Source organism: Simochromis diagramma, unplaced genomic scaffold (assembly GCF_900408965.1).
Source record: "Simochromis diagramma unplaced genomic scaffold, fSimDia1.1 OVJJ01000304.1, whole genome shotgun sequence".
Lineage (NCBI taxonomy): Eukaryota > Metazoa > Chordata > Actinopteri > Cichliformes > Cichlidae > Simochromis > Simochromis diagramma.
In genome coordinates this window covers 15,196,528-15,212,958 of record NW_024387030.1, presented here as the reverse complement: position 1 = coordinate 15,212,958, position 16,431 = coordinate 15,196,528, and the positions used below count along the sequence as shown (strand labels likewise).

General features: G+C 39.9%; 2 protein-coding genes across 3 annotated transcripts; one reads left to right on the top strand and one right to left on the bottom strand.

Annotated features, from left to right (window-relative positions):
* Window positions 1–24: 24 nt before the first annotated feature.
* LOC120739848 (sodium/bile acid cotransporter-like) lies at window positions 25–5,452 on the bottom strand. Its single transcript, XM_040041771.1, has 6 exons — window positions 5,360–5,452; window positions 3,327–3,757; window positions 3,008–3,212; window positions 2,461–2,639; window positions 465–664; window positions 25–323 (listed from the first exon to the last, which is right to left on the bottom strand). The coding sequence occupies exons 2-6, from the start codon at window positions 3,710–3,712 to the stop codon at window positions 262–264; spliced, it is 1,032 nt and encodes a 343-aa protein (XP_039897705.1). The 5' UTR covers window positions 3,713–3,757; window positions 5,360–5,452; the 3' UTR covers window positions 25–261.
* Window positions 5,453–10,293: 4,841 nt separating this feature from the next.
* Window positions 10,294–16,374, top strand: LOC120740352 (protein max-like). Of its 2 annotated transcripts, none has more exons than XM_040042659.1 (4): window positions 10,294–10,478; window positions 13,293–13,400; window positions 14,868–15,006; window positions 15,112–16,374. In XM_040042659.1, the coding sequence occupies exons 1-4, from the start codon at window positions 10,443–10,445 to the stop codon at window positions 15,294–15,296; spliced, it is 468 nt and encodes a 155-aa protein (XP_039898593.1). In that variant the 5' UTR covers window positions 10,294–10,442; the 3' UTR covers window positions 15,297–16,374. The 2 variants fall into 2 exon arrangements, with proteins under 2 accessions (XP_039898593.1, XP_039898594.1); XM_040042660.1 differs by having other exon boundaries at window positions 10,295–10,478; window positions 14,883–15,006.
* Window positions 16,375–16,431: the final 57 nt, after the last annotated feature.

The window sequence follows — 16,431 nt, the reverse complement described above, 5'->3', positions numbered from 1 at the left end:
AGTTGGCTGTTGGACAGTTTTTTTTATTGTTGCATCTGAGATGTATATGTATATAATAAATATATATATATATATATTATGAAGAGACCCCCCCCACACACACACACACACACACACACAGAGTCCTTCAGTGTCGCAGCCCTGATCTTTGAACGGGCAGATGACATTTATAAAGTAAGGGCACTGGGTGGCTTTATTCTCTGATGTACGAATCTGTTCCTTGTACCCTTCGCCAGCGCTGGAATATCATCAGTGATGCTCTCATGGTCGCTTCGCCTCTTTGTCTTGAGGATCAACAATCTGGTCTTCCTCTTTTTCTGTATCTGTGTATTAAAGGGGTAACACAATATTTAGTTTGACCTCATTTTCAACAGATCAGAACATCACAGTGTGGAGTGAGTGCATCTGCTCTGACCCCTTGGAGCTTTGCTGCAGAAAAACATGCAGGCAGCTGTCACACTTACCCTCAGCTGGTGGTTTGACTCTTTGATAACATTTGAAGCCCAGAGCGAAGAGAAAGACCTCAGCGCACTGGAATGTGATGTATAACAGAGGGAAGAGAAACATGGCCCCAATAACCTCAAGAGGAAAGGCCACCTTTAGGATTGTAACGCACAGCTGGATGTTTTGACATCCAGTCTCCATGGAGATGGTCCTGCTGCATCTAAAAATAGGTGAAGCAGTTTTCTTTATTAACTTTTGAGACTACATATTTTAAATTTGAGAGCTGAATCCTCCTCTGCTGTAAAATATATGTTCTACTGAACATCTCATTCATATGTAAATTGTTTATATGTTAATTATTTATGTGAGTGAACACAAATCTGGGCAGAAATTGGTTAGTAATTAGAACACAAGTAGTTTTGGCAAAGTGTAAAAGATGTGGTTATGATTGTTTTTTGCAGTTGTGTGAAGTAGTTTTTTATTGATATGTTTAGATGAGGTGAAGCTAATCTTAATTTATCTATGTGCTGTTGGTTAGTTAAAGATTTCTAAAAATATAATTAAATATTTCCTAAACAGTCATTTTTTGCATCTATACACATTTTTCTTTTGAATAGACTCAAGAAGACTCAACAAGTTTATTGTCATTTCGTATGGTGTTACCCAGCCTGAAACGAAATACTGTTTCTCACCAGCCTCTACAGTGCAATAAGCAACACGGTTTAAAAAGAGCAGTAAAAAGGCAGCAATGAATTGCAACAATAGTTATGGATAAATAAATAGCATAAAATCTAAGTTCTAAAACAAACTCAAGACACATTAGATAGCGGCACTATTTTCACAGAAGGGGATGGTTAAATTAGGTAGTGTATCTGGGAAATGTATTGTAATGTGTGTGTGCGTGTGTGTGCGTGTGTGTGTAGAATAGAAACATAACATACTTTTATTAATACATGGAGGCCATATTATTAGGTACGCATGTTCAATGCAAATGTCATTGAATGTCGACATGGTCATAAGAACCTGCTGAAGATCCAGCTGAGCATTAAATGTGGTGTGGTTGCTGGTGCCAGTTAGGCTGGTCTGAGTATTTCTAAAACTGCTGATCTACTGGTTTCAATACACCCATCTGCAGGGTTTACAGAGAATGGTCTAACAGAGGAAATATCCAGGCAGTAAAATGCCTTCGTTGATGCTCCAAGCTGATAGGAAGACAACAGTGACCCTCCGGCCCCACGACACATTGAACCTTGAAGCAGATGGGCTACAGCAACAAAAAACTACAACGGATGCTTCTCCAGCCTGCTACGAACAGGACACTGAGACTACATTTTGCACGGGTGCATGAACTGAACAATATAAGATTGGTAAAGCGACACCTGGTCTGATAAGTCTTGACTTCTGCTGTGGCAGTGGGATGGCAGTATCACAATTCCATCCTGCCTTGTATCAATGTTTCAGACTGCTAGTGATGGTGTAATGGTGTGAGTGACATTTTCTTGGCACTCTTTGGGCCTCATGGTGTCAACTGAGCATCATTTAAATGCCACAGCCTTCCTAAGCATTGGTGCTGGCCATGTCCATCCATTTATGGCCACTGTGTATCCATCTTTTGCTGGCTGCTATCAAGCAGGACGAAACATCACGAGAACCTTTCAGTTTAGTAGCAGGCGTACACTTGTGGTGCCATTTCCCCACCAAAAATATTATTTTAAATTGCAAAAATAAAACCTGCTTACAGTGGCAATTCATGAAAGACAATATTTAAAAAAACGTTCTGCTTTCTCTTTGAAACTGCATCGCAGCAGTAGTTCCAGTAAGAGTTTACACATTAACTGCCTTATTTCCTCTTGCATAAACAGTGCAAGAACACTGACTATTGTTCAAGAGCAGTGCAGTATGAGAAGCAGAATATACTGCAGAGAGCCTCTGTTTAGATTTAACATGAAGCATAAAGTTTAGGCACAACCTGCTTGTTTTAGAGTCAAGGAGAACACTTAGTGTGTATTCACTTACTGTGGACTGAGTCTGCATAAGACAGACATGACATATCCCAGTGTAAAGCCAATCAGGGGCATCAGTGAAGCTGCAATAAGAGCATCGGGCATGAGGATCATCCATATTACATTTCTGACAATATAGAAGGACAGGATGCAAATAATGATGCTGGAGATGATCAAAACACTGAGACCAACCTGTTGAAAAAGAGAAAACAGATTACAGTAGTCAAGAACTGGTTTTGATTAGGAGTGAAAAACGAAAGCCTTCTTGTTTTACAAACTCTGCCGGTAACGTAAGCCACAAATTACCCAAACTGCGTGCAATAAATCAGTTCTGGTAAACACAACTTGAAGATATTTCATGCCACAGTGTAAAAACCACAGGTGAAAATAATAAACTGACTTTTTTTTTTTTTTGGCTGGGTCATTTTCAAAGTCCTGAAACCGGAAACGATTTTTTAGCAATTTATAAGAACAACTGCTCTTATAAATCTGAACATCTGCTGTGAAACCTGCTTAAATCTAGTCATGCGATGGCATGTGTCTGAGTGTGGGAGTCTCACTTTTTTGACCGTCACTGCGGTGTTTGGTTTGAAGTGATTAATAGCGATGCCAAAAGCACAAGGCACCAGGGTGAAAGCAAGAGCGGTGAGGATGCCGGCGTACGGCACGGCATTTTCCAATCCAGTGAAGCCTTGAGAGAAGATATACAGCAGCAAAGGCATCAGACCCAGGGCTGCAATGTTGGAGCAAGTGGTCATCACGATGCTGGGAGGGCAATAAAGTGAAGAAGGAAAATCATTGCACTAATGTGCAAAGTATCTCACTGCATTATTTACTTTAAAAGCAGTGCAATTACTGCAAACAGGAGCATCAGCTTACCTGAGGTTCATGTCGCCTTTCACAACAAGAGAAAAAAGGTTTGATAAGGTTCCCCCGGGACAGCACCCACAGATAAGCACGGTCACTGCCTTTATGGGCTCCATCTGCAGGATTTTGGCAAGACTGAAAGCGGTAATGGGCATGATGCAGAACTGGGACAGCAGGGCAATGGCTACTCCTTTTGGCTTGAAGAGATAGCCCTTAATTTTGAAAATCTCCATTGTGCAGCCCAGGGATATCATGGTGATAAAAAGGTTGAGGACAGTCAGTATATTGACGGTCTTGTTTATTGGTCCCTGTATGTTCAGGGTGGCCAGGGTGACATTGTCAGATGCATTTGCTTCATTAAAAAGGCTCCCGCCATGAACTTCTGTCAGGTTCATCATAGCACTTGCACCAGTGTTGCGATTTTACTGAGATTTGGCTTTCACCTGTCACGTGAAAGAAGAGGAAATGCAAACATAAAGACATTAACATTTCAGAATTAAAGGTCAACAATATGTCTGTAAGCACAATAGCTCCAGAAGTTTTAAATGAATTCTGATAAAACTTTGTAGGGGTGCAGAGTGGGGTCATGTTAGGGACACATTAAAATTTGGCTTACATCCACCAAGGTCTTCAAGGTCAACTGAACGATTTACTGGTTAAAAATTGACGCAGGTCTTATAACTTAAAAATTTTGATTCTTACAAGTGAACTGTGTATCGTCAGCATATAGAAAGTACCATATAAAGATTTAAAGTATCATGTCACATTTGACCTCTGACCTCTCCTTCAAGGTCAATAGATTGATCTGAAGGTCAAAGTGCTACATAAAACTGTTTGAAACTTTGTTTCTTCTTCTTCTTTTTTATTTTTTGGAAAACTAACTTTTATCACTTGATACTGATTAGTAACCATTTGATGAATTGTAGTAAACAATGCTATGCGTGTATATCTACACCCACATAGATTTTGAAAAAGTATTATACTCAGAATTAGGTGATGTATATCAAAAATTGGTTTTATTAGGGCAAATAACAAAAGCCTGCTCTCTGCAGCAATCTGTCGAAATGTGCTAATCCGTTTGAAGTGCATGGTTGCAAGTTCCAAGTTCCAGCTAGATTACGAACATTAACAACTTTAGTGGTTAAAGCACTGTCAAAGATAAATCCTTGAGACTAGAGCTTCTCTCCAAAGGTTTGCTTGGTGTGCACAAAGAGGATCTTTTGGGGCAATTAAACCTCTTTGTTGTCATCCGCCATGTGAAGTATCTTATGTTGTCTAGTATCTAGTAGTAACTGATACTTAATATTCATGGCATGCTCTCTGCAGGGAGAAAAACAAGCCTTTTTTTAAAAAAATGTGGACAGTGTGTGGTGTTAAACTAGAAGTTTTCAGTTCTGTGAAAAAAGAAAGCACATGTTGCAGTGCTAGCTTTACTCTAGATCCTGTTTTTATTTGTTTGCATTGTGTTTTTAGTGCTCTTTAAATTTTTTAACTGGAGTTGCCAGAATGTGCATAACACGATAAGAAAGCCTCTTTATCCCTTTTTATTTATGGGGCGACCGTGGCTCAGGGGGTTGGGAATCGCATCTGTAACCGGAAGGTCGCCGGTTCGATCCCTGGGCTCTCTGTCCTGGTTGTTGTGTCCCTGGGCAAGACACTTTACCCTACTTGCCTACTGGTGTTGGCCAGAGGGGCCGATGGCGCGATATGGCAGCCTCGCTTCTGTCAGTTTGCCCAAGGGCAGCTGTGGCTACAACTGTAGCTTGCCTCCACCAGTGTATGAATGTGAGAGTGAATGAATAGTGGTATTGTAAAGCGCTATATCAATCCACTCCATTATTATTATTATTTATTGAAGGTTCTGTAAAATTCAAGATTTTTAGCAGTGTACGTTGCTCTCATTCGAAACAAACTCCAGTTCCAAGCAGAGTAAACTTTAAGTCTTATACACAACACAACACAGTCCAACACTAAAACACTGGAATCGGTGCCAGTCTTTCCCTTTTCAAATAAATGACAGGTGAATAAAAACAACACTTTCTTACCTTAATTTCAGGCCACTGGCAGCAGCGTTTACTCACTCACACACTTGTGTCCAGCTAGCCTTGTGTGGTCCAAGTGCTTTTCTCAGTGCTTACCCCCTCCCCCCCAACTTTGTCCTCCCTTATTTATCACATGATCTCAGGAAAAACATGATGGTAGGTGGCTGACACTGCAATCCAGAAATCTGTGATTCATGCAAAGATTTCCCCTCAGTCAGGCTTTTATGTGAAGTTATCCTCTTTTGTGGGGCACAATGATGTGAAAGGAATGCAACGATCTGTTTATAAAGGCAAAGGGGCACGTAATTCATTCATCCTTGCTTTCATTTAAACAGACGTGCAATTAATATTGTGCAGCGAGGCAGAACACTGAGGTTACTTGGCAAAGTTAACGGTCTTTGTGTCAGCACATGTTATCAGTGTGCTTTTTAGACAGAACACAAATGTTGTCAAGATAAGATAAGATAAGATAAGATAAGATAAGATAAGATAAGATACCTTTAAATCTGTAGAATATGACCCAGACTGTCCATGGTAGCCCACCTGCAGCTATTTCACTGCATTCCTTACCAGGACCTGTCTGTGTAGGTTCTCAGTCATGCGGGACACAGTAACCTGAGGAACTTGGAAAGAAAAAGCGACTGGACTTCTTTAAGTTTCTTGAAAATGTTTCACCTCTCATGTGAGATGCTTCTTCAGTTCTAACACTAAATGGTGAAGAGTCCAGTATTACTGGTTGTAATCCGGATACTGCTCTTAATTAATAAAGAGTAAAATATAAAGAATACTTCAAGTGACTGATACATTAATGAAGCGCTAGGATTTTATAGAGATTTGAATGAAAGCAGATTATAAAATGATGAAATAAACTAATGATTACATAAATAAAAATAAAATAAATAGATAAATAAATAAATAAATAAATAAATAAAGCTCCTTAACAAATAGTACTTTGTTAAGGACTTTGTTATGAAGTTGTGCGCATCACACAGCTTCATAACTCATAAGCGAGCAAGAGAAACTTAAAGGCAACACGTCAGTTTGTTCACAGCTTTGTTCGTAGCTGTCAAACATTCGGCATCGACCACAAAAGACTTTGGAAACATCTGGATCTTGTACAGTGTCACTGTATCGAGGTACCAGGATGTCTCAGAGACAACATCACTCAAGCCAAAGGGATCACCCCAGCACTGCTCACTTAAGAGAATTTAAAGCCCTCAGAAGAGCATTTAAAATTTGTTGCAAGGTAAAACAAGACCTGGAGAACAGGATGAAACAAATGCAAGAAGAGAAAAGTGCAGAAATGATAAAAATGCAAGAAATTACAGTGATGAGAAAAAAAAATGAAGGCTTGCAAGTGATGTTTAATGAAGCTCTGGGAAGAAATACACAACTTTTAAACAAGAAGCAAGCTGGAGGTTTTACCCCAAGAGCTGCTATGCAAGATCCAAGACAAATCCTCCCAAACTTTGAAAAGAAAAATACAGAATTATGACTATTTTACAATGAAACACTGAACTAGAGGAAGAGGAACAGCAACTGGAGAAAAATTGCAGAGATATGCAGTGGAAAGTCCAAGAAATGGTGACCAAAAACACCCATTTACAAGAACTGTACAACAAAGTCCAGTGCGCAAATACTGAAATGCAGGAGAAGCAACGACAGGAGCGATCTCAGAAAAACGAGCAGTCTTTACTTGAAGAATTGCTGATGATGACAAGCCGTCCATGAAAATGAACAACAAAGGAACAAGGACATGCATGAAGAAAGCAAAGAGCTGCAAGACAAGAATGATGAGAAACATTAGAAGAACTGGAGAAAAGGTTTAAGAAACTGGAGGTGCAGCATGAAGATCTGTTTAGTGAGATGACCAACCTCACAGCACAGAACAAAGACCTGCAGGAGCTGTGCCTATAACAGAAGAAAATGCAGATTGGGTTTTTGTGGAAGAACTACTCAGCTGCTTCTTCAGTTAAGCCTGGACAAGAGTAGCCTCATCTTCCTCATTCAGGGGCAAATAAACAATAAAATATTCTAATAAATTAACTTTGCTTCAACGTCTTATTCAAATTCATGCTGTTAAGAATCATTACTGATGGAAATCACCATTTAGCAGTACTTAAGAAAGCTGAATAACTTTAACTGAGCTTTCTTTAACATGACTTCCTGAACTTAGAGTCAGGTTTGAGTTGGATAACAGACAGCAGTTTGAGAAAAACTTGTGTTCATTGGAAAATAAAATGTATGAATCGTTTCACTTCAATCATTTGCCTTCATTTCATGAATAGTTTTATGTGTTAGTGTTGACTGATCGTCGTTGTTGCTTTCCCAAAGAGAACAAACATTAAAAAAAAAACCCACATGAATGAAACTGGAAGACAAGTTGAAAATAGAAGGAACAAAATGATTTTCACATTTCTTTCTCTGTAAAACAAAATCAAGGAATGAACAAACACAGATGTACTTTTAGGAGGCAAAGAGGACAAATAGGCAAGAGTTTATTTTTCATGTACGTTTATAAAGAGTGCATTTAATGTATATCACGATCTAATAACTTCAATTAGAAAACTGAGAAATATAGTGATGGACTGACTTCTTTATAGGTGCGGTGGTATGGTTTGTGACTCGGCTGGAGAGGAGGGGTGGAGTAGCGGGTTTACAGTGTGGTGTCAGGGGGAGGCTTCTTGTCACAGCTGGCGAACATCATCTAATCATGCCTTCCCCATTTTAGTAGCTGCCAGTGCCGGAGAAGAGAAAGAGCAGAGACTCGGAGCTGACGGAGCAAAAGCATGAGCAGCGTTAACGAGCCGTTAAGCACTGAGTGTGAGGGTGTTTGAGGATTTGCTGTAAAGCAATTAGGACTGTAGAAGTGTCATGTGGGGAAGTGGGAGAAACTGTCAAACACGAGCATAAACAACATATAGGTCATTTCACAATATGCCATAATAGCTTATCGTGATACTCATGTCTTAACGCTCTACTGTTAATACAACATGTTAACATTAGACAGCCTTCACCTTTGATATGTTGGGGTATTTTTGGTATTTTGCAGTATGAATAATTGATTCTTGATATCCTCCTGTTGACATCTGAATCTCAATGAGATTAACTGAGCACAAAGATTCAGTTGATTTATATATTTTTTATTGAACTTTCATCTCCTTTTAGAAACACGTGTTGCAGACATTTCTATTAATGTGAACATTAATCAGGATTAGTTTTCTTAAACATTCCTGATTATTAAGGAGTATATTTGCAAAGCTGCAGCTATTTGAAGTTCGTATGCTCTGACAATGAACAGCTATGGGTAGAAGGTGGGGGAGGGCAGCTGAAATGAGCTAGGCCACCATCTGGCCTTATAATTATATGCTGGGAATAGAAAAGAGCAGATATTGTCGCACACAACACTGCTAATAATCTCCACTTGAACAGTAAACTGTTGAATCTAAGCTAATATGTCATGTCTGATATCATAATGTAAATATACAGTCAAGATTCTGCAAAATGACTGATGTCTGTGTATTTGACTCAATGATATGTAAAGCAGTTTATAATGTTTGTGTAATGTGTTTAATCAATCAGTCAATCAATTACTGATATTACTGATCTCAGCCCATTATGTGTATAGAGCACGCTTCTCCACAGAATCAATTTCTTCTATTCCAGCGTCTCCACCACCACGAATGAGACCAAAGAGCTGTCAAAGGACGTCAGGGATGAGAGTGTAGAGTTGCACACGGCTGGAATGGACTATAAGAACATCAGCAGGAAGCGTGGTGACATGGTGATCACTGCTAGTGTGATTATTCGGAAACAGGAAATATAAAATGACCATCAATCACCTTCTGTCTTAAGGTGGGTCATTCCAAAACTACACGGGAGATGCTTGTTTATTATATGAAGGGAAGTTAGACCACAGTCACCAAGACGACCACATAATGGAGTGAAATCATGGCGCACCCATAGGGTCCAATCACTCAAGAAGGTGCATCTTTAGTTTGCCAGTGAACATCTAAATGATTTAGAAAAGGCGTGGGAGAAAGTGTTTGGAGGAAGAGGGATGATGTTCTTTGGATCACACTCATCATTTCTCTTCCTCCAAACACAGTAAAGTACAGACATGTAGATTAAAGACATGTAGATGAGAACCTCCTTCAGAAATGTTATAATGAGCTGTGAATGGGTCAGCATGGCAGTGATCCAACACATACAAAGGCAGTAAAGGAGTGTCTAAACAAGAAACATGTTAAGCTCATGGAGTGGTCAAGCCAGTCTCCACACAGCCCTGTAGAAAATCTGTGGAGGGAGCTTAAGTTTCAAACAGCAGCCAAGATACCTAAAGGATTTCTGTAAAGGGGAGTTGGCCAGAATTCCTCCTCAGATGTGTGCAAACCTCATGACCAACTACAGGAAACGTCTTACCGCTATGCATACCAACAAGGATTTCTCCACCAAGAACTAAGTCATGTTTTGCTTGGATATTAAATACTTATTCCACTCAGTGACATCCAAATAATTGTATAACTTTTATGTAACGTGTTTTTTTGTTTCTGCATTTTTGGTTGATATTCTGCCTCTCTCCGTTACAAAGAAACTACCATAAAAATCAGAGGCTGTTCATTTCTTTTTACTGGAGCAAACTTACAAATTCAGCAGGTGATTAAATCATTTTTCTGCCATTGTAATATACCACAGTACAACAAAGAACATCATGTTCTATTTGAGAAACCACACTGAGATTTCTCATATCCAAGCTGCTGTGATTGTAGGGGATAAAATGTATTTTGAAGGCGACCCAACTCCGCGGACTTGTGGGAAATATAGTTTCAGCTCCAAAAACATGACATATGCAAATCAGCTTTGTGTTGGACCAAGTTACTTCAATTACCATAGGCCTTTGCTTTACTGCGCCTGCGCTGTAGATGTTTTCCCCGTGCATGTGTGTAGGCGAATCACGTGTGGAGAAGCGGTTGGTTGTCATGTCTCTGCCGTAGCAGAGTTCCGTGCTTGGTTTTATTATCTGCTTCCAGCTTTTGCTATACTTTCTATTTCTTTTTTCCCCTCATACCTTTTTTTAAATCGAAGAATGAGCGAAAACGATGACATCGAAGTCGACAGCGATGTATGTCTTTTTGTTTCCTCTAGAAGTAGCTAGCCAGTTTGTTAGCTACACAGTAACTCACATTCCTCTCAAAATATGCTATATGATTGTGCTAGCTAGTTAGCGGGGGTTTCTCTGGGCTAGCACTAGGTTTTGAAGCCTGTATGGAGATAGCTGTTAGGGGGGAGCGTTTGAGCTCTTAATTGCTGGCTTTCAAATGAAAGTCGCACACGGAACTGGTGAATAAGTTGGGTAGCCTCGCTACGACATTTGTCGTTTGTTTGGGGCAGCTCAGCAAAATAAAGAGGGCTGTTTTATGCTCTTATAACTTAAATCACTCGTTCTGGTGGACCGTATTCCTGCTGTCACGTGATCAATAAAACTTGAAATAAAACTCTGTGTTAAAATTGCAAATATGGGGAAAAAAACAGAAATAAAACAAATCATAAACAGCAGTTAAGCTCTTCCAGGACACAAGGTCAGCTCTTCTGAGAGGTGAACTGACGGCTTGCTTGGACATAATGTTCCTTTCAGAAATATAACACGGTTCTGTCGGCTGTACCACGCATGCTTTTACTATTTATTTAGTTTAGATGCTAAATGCAGCCCTTGTTTATTCGTTGCATAAAAGGGTAATCCCTTCACGTCTACCTAGATATAGTTAGCATACTTGACAGCTAGCTGGTTGAAGTGTCGTGGTTGGTTGTATCTTTAGCTCTGACGTGTGATTTAAGTCAGGCTATGATGCACACACATTTAATACAGCAAACCGAGGCTCAATGAGAATACAGTACTCGATGTTCTCCTATCGTACAATTGAATTCATGTCATGTTATTGTGTTTTCTTGATTATAAGCCCGGCGATTTATTCAGTATTTCTCTGCAAGCCCTTGTTACCTGTTAAATTGTGGTTTCTTGCTAAAAATCCAGCGCTGTAGTTGCATTACAACTAACCACTCTGCCAATGTATCAGTACGCCCACTGTGCGTGCAGGTTTGAATTCCTCGTGTTGCAATAAGCAGTTGCATTTTCCCACCCCAAAGTGCGATGTGGTGTTTTAATTGAGCATGAATCTGAGAGCATGACCTAAATATGGCCACATATTTCTCAGAACTATGGATTCCAACTCTAGTGTAGATCCTATTAGAGCCACCTATACATTTACTGTAAGGCTTCATAAGCCCTCATTGTGCCGTGCATCTAACGCTACTGAGCCATTAAGTTTAGAAATGCTTCCTAAAAACAGTTTTCAGCAAAGGCTCAAATTTCACATCCATATTTCAAGTGATGAGCTTTAACTTTGTGAGGCAGATTGTTTGTATTTGTCTTTGTTTATGTTTGTTTTGATGTATATGTTTATGTCTTTTGCATTTTGTGTAGTTTTACATGATGTGTTCAGGAGATATTAGCAGTTTTAGTCAAATCTGCCATGTTTGAATCTACATTTTTACGTTGATATCCATTGACATGTAGTGTTGCTCTTAAATAAACAAAGAAAATGAAAGTAAAATGTTCCTTCTAATCTCTGCCAGTACCTAAATTAAAAATGATCCGTTTTATACTAACTTTAATATCTGGCCTAGCAACATGTTGTAATGAGTGAGATATAGATAGATAATAATAGATTGGATTTATTATTAGCGCTTTTCGAGACCCTCAAAGTGCTTTACAATGCCACTATTCATTCACTCTCACATTCACACACTGGTGGAGGCAGCTACAGTTGTAGCCACAGCTGCCCTGGGGCAGACTGACAGAAGCCAGGCTGCCATATCGCGCCATCGGCCCCTCTGGCCAGCACCAGTAGGTGGTAGGTGCAGTGTCTTGCCCAAGGACACAACGATCAGAACAGAGTGAGCTGGGGATCAAATCGGTAACTTTGCGGTTACAAGATGAGCTTCCCAACCCCCTGAACCACGGCCGCCCAGATAGATAGATAGATACACACTCTATTGATCTCACAAGACAAAGTCCAGCGACAGGATACAGAATAAAAATAGTACAGTTAGTGAGTTAATAGTTAAAGTAAAACCCTCACTTAGTGAGAGACATCTTTTATCAAATATATACAACAGTGAGAAAAAAAACCCTAAAAAATAAGAATGAGGTTAATTTAAAGAAGAGCAAAAAGCTACAATAATACCATACCAATATTTGAATTTACCTGATCTGCATCCCGTCCGTCCAGTTCTGGGTTGTGGATGGGGGAGCGGGAGCCTATTCTAGCTGCCATAGGGCAAGAGGTGGGGTACAGACTGGCAGTCTTTTGCAGCGCCAACACAGACAGCCAGACAACCATTCGCGCTCACATTCACAGAGAAATGGGGAGAACACGCACAGGTCCTGGGTGCAAATCTAGCCGCAGCCTTTCCATATAGAGTTTGCATGTTCTCCCCATCTCTTCATTTGGAAAATTTTCACACATATTTGTAATCACTACATTTAAAAGCTAGTTATTAACCACAAACGGATCTTACATGACTCTTAGTGACTCACGAAACAAGGAACACCTTGTTTTAAGACAAAAAATTTGATTTTTTATCTATCATCCAGTCCGTGTTAAGAAAAAAAGGCAAAGGAAGAGTTGAGACTGAGTTAATGTTGAATTTTAGTTACGACTAAGATTTGCTGGTGCAACCCTGAAAGCAAACATATCATGTCCTTGTAAATACTTCCTGCTTGTGTGCATATATTGATATTAACCCAGATACACGCAATAACCGTCTAAAGATGAGGCCTTCTCTTACTGCAGTTTAAATCACTTCTGTATGTTAAAGAAGCGGACGTATGTAGTTTTTGTGTAAATGACCTAAACTTTCTCTCTCCCCTTTGCAGGCAGACAAGCGAGCACATCACAATGCGCTGGAGCGTAAACGCAGGGACCACATTAAAGACAGCTTTCACAGTTTACGAGACTCTGTGCCTGCACTACAAGGGGAGAAGGTGAGGAAACTATCTATATATTGCCATAGACCATTCATATTGTGGCCCAGAATCCAGATCTATGCTCGTCATCTCTCTGTCATGCCTAGAGGAAGGAGGAAATTGTTATTTGTAGAAACAGATGCCTCGCCAAATATCAACGACGTGTCTGATAATCATTCACAAGATCATTCATCTCGTTGGTGGATTTTAACAAGCTTGTAGACACTGCTGTCAAAGCAAGCAGCTCTGTAAACTCTGGCAGCTTTGCCAAATAAATGCTGGATGAAGAGTGATGTTTCTGCTTATGCTGTCCATTTCATATTTAATACTATTCAAGTTCAAAAGGCAGTTAACGTACAGTTGTTGTGTCAACATGGAGATGAGATCATTTTCTCCTCTGTTAAGCCTGATTTGTAGTACTGTGTTGAATCCCAGCTGCTTCATCTTCGTTTGCTTTTAACTTGTACCTGCGCTGGTCTGCCATCACAAGTGAAACTGAAGCTGATAATGCTCAACCTGGAGTTAATAGATATGCAGTGCTATGCAAATCTAAAAGCCACCCCTCATTTCTTTATATTTTGCTAGGAAAATGGGAAATTCTGTCAAAACACGTGCAAACGTACATGAAAGTACAGTATGTAAGTTAAAAACAGAGTCTGTACAGTTTTAATGAGCTTGAAAATCACTATGTGGTATGACGGCTTTTATTCTTCAGCACAGCCTGAACTCTCTTAGGCAGCTTTCTTATAGTAGTCTTCAGGAACAGTTCATTGAAAGCTCTTCTCTGGATGTTGGCTTTCTGTTGTTACATTTGCTGTCATGATGATCCAACACTGCTTCAATAATGTTGAGGTCCAGCCTGTGGGGAGGCCAATCCACGACCGAGAGTGTTGTAATTGCGTTGTTTTCTGTCCAGGTACGCAGTGTGTTTGGGATCATTGTCATTTAGGAAAATGAAGCTGTTGGCTGCACGGTGGAAAAATATCCAATGATTGTTTTCTGCATTGATAATTCCATGAATTTTGACAGGATCCCAAACACCACTGACTGAAATGCAGGTCCAAATAATGACAGAGCCTTTACGGATTGCTGCAGGCACTCACTCTTTTACCTCAGATTAATACTGAAGATGATTTAGACCAGAAATTTCTAATTTGAATTGATCACTGCCCACTGCCACTGATTTTCAGTCTGGTTAGTAATCTGTATACTGTGTTAACACTGCATATTTCTAACAAACACAGTCGCTGTTGCTCAAGTTTGCATTGCTGCAAAGTTGTGGCATCAACATTTGTTGTCAGCCTGCGCTGTTGGTTTAATACGGTACTACAAAACAAGCGTTGACCCATCTGCCCGAGGTCGCTGACTCCTGGAATAGTTCTTGTTAACTTCTTATTTTAATCCAGATTAAATTGCAACACACTCTGAACTTTGTATAACAGATTCATGCACTTTATTGGCTGCTTTTTCACACGGGCCTGACAGAATTCTGTTAAACAGGCTTCCCGAGCACAGATTCTAGACAAAGCCACGGAGTACATCCAGTACATGAGACGAAAAAACCACACCCACCAGCAAGATATTGACGATCTAAAGAAGCAGAATGCACTGCTGGAGCAGCAGGGTAAGCGGTGCTCTTGTTAAATAAGTATCGCACATTTTTGTCACGTGGATTCAATCTCAGATGCCGTAAACAACGTTTGTTTCTATCTTTGTGTACGACTTGCAGTTCGTGCACTTGAGAAGGCCAAGGGGAACACTCAGCTCCAGACCAACTACTCTTCCGATAGCAGCTTGTACACAAACCGCAAAGGGAGCGCCGTGTCCGCTTTTGATGGCGGGTCCGACTCCAGCTCTGAATCAGAATCAGACGAGACACCAAACAGGAAGAAGCTGCGCCTGGAGCTAAGCTAGATTTGGGTGGACCCCGGCTCCTTAGACAGACTCTTTTTACCCACCAGCCCCAGCTCCTCTTGCCTGTCCGCACTGAGCCCTGCCTTCTTGCGCTAGCCCAGGAGACGAGGTGGAGATCGTGTGTGAGAGAGGTGCTATTATGTATAAAACGCTTCTACCTTCTTTTATCCTTCTGGCAAGCATCCTGTCACTCCTTTCGTGGCCCAGCAACAAAGTTAAAAATCCCCAAATTGAGGCAGCTCTGCAGATTTGAAGGACTTTATGCCTTTCAGACCTCATAATAACCAGTCATATATGTGGAGATGACAAGACTTGAGTAAAGCTACAAAAATAACCTTTCCCTATTGGTTGTTTTGGTCAACCTCTCCAATCCGGTGGAGGTGTGAGACTTTTGACAAACGGTAAGGGTAGGAATACCTTACCTTTTAATAATAATAATATTAATATTTTTCCAGAAAAGAATGTGAAGTTGCTTTTGGAAAAACAAACCCTGTCTGTTATGCAAAATGCAGCCCTCCTTATTCTGTGTAGTTGGCTAAAAGTTTTGTCTTTTGAAATGTTGTGTAATCAAAGAAATCCCTCTATTTATAGTCATGCACCAAGAAGAATTTCTTACCCTTATATCTATATACCTATATAATCTGATGTCTGAACTCCCATTATGTTTGGCTTGATATTTCAAAGTTTCAGCTATTTATTTTCCTCTATTTTTAATATTTTTAAATAAATTGTGGTTAAAAAAATCCCCTCATTGATATTGAATGTTGCACAATGCAGTTAAAGGCATTGTCCTTTATTTTTGTCGATGGAAGTTCCTTTTCAGTGTGTGGTATATAACACTGTATACTCTTAAATGGTGTCGTTTCTGCAAAGAAAAGCCTTCCCTTTGATTTGCCTGTGCTGGGAATGTTTCTCTTTTTTTTGCAGAGATAAATTAGTGTGTACCTTATAAGATTTGTTTGTTCCATTCCATGGAAATTACAGGTATGTTGTACATACTGCCAACGGTTGTCTTGCAAGATAAGGCATACCTTTATTATGAAACTATAAATAAACTATTTTATCCATTTTGGATGAATTTGTGACTCCTGTGTTTTTAGTGTAAAAAAAAAAAATAGCCTGATTTTTGCACATT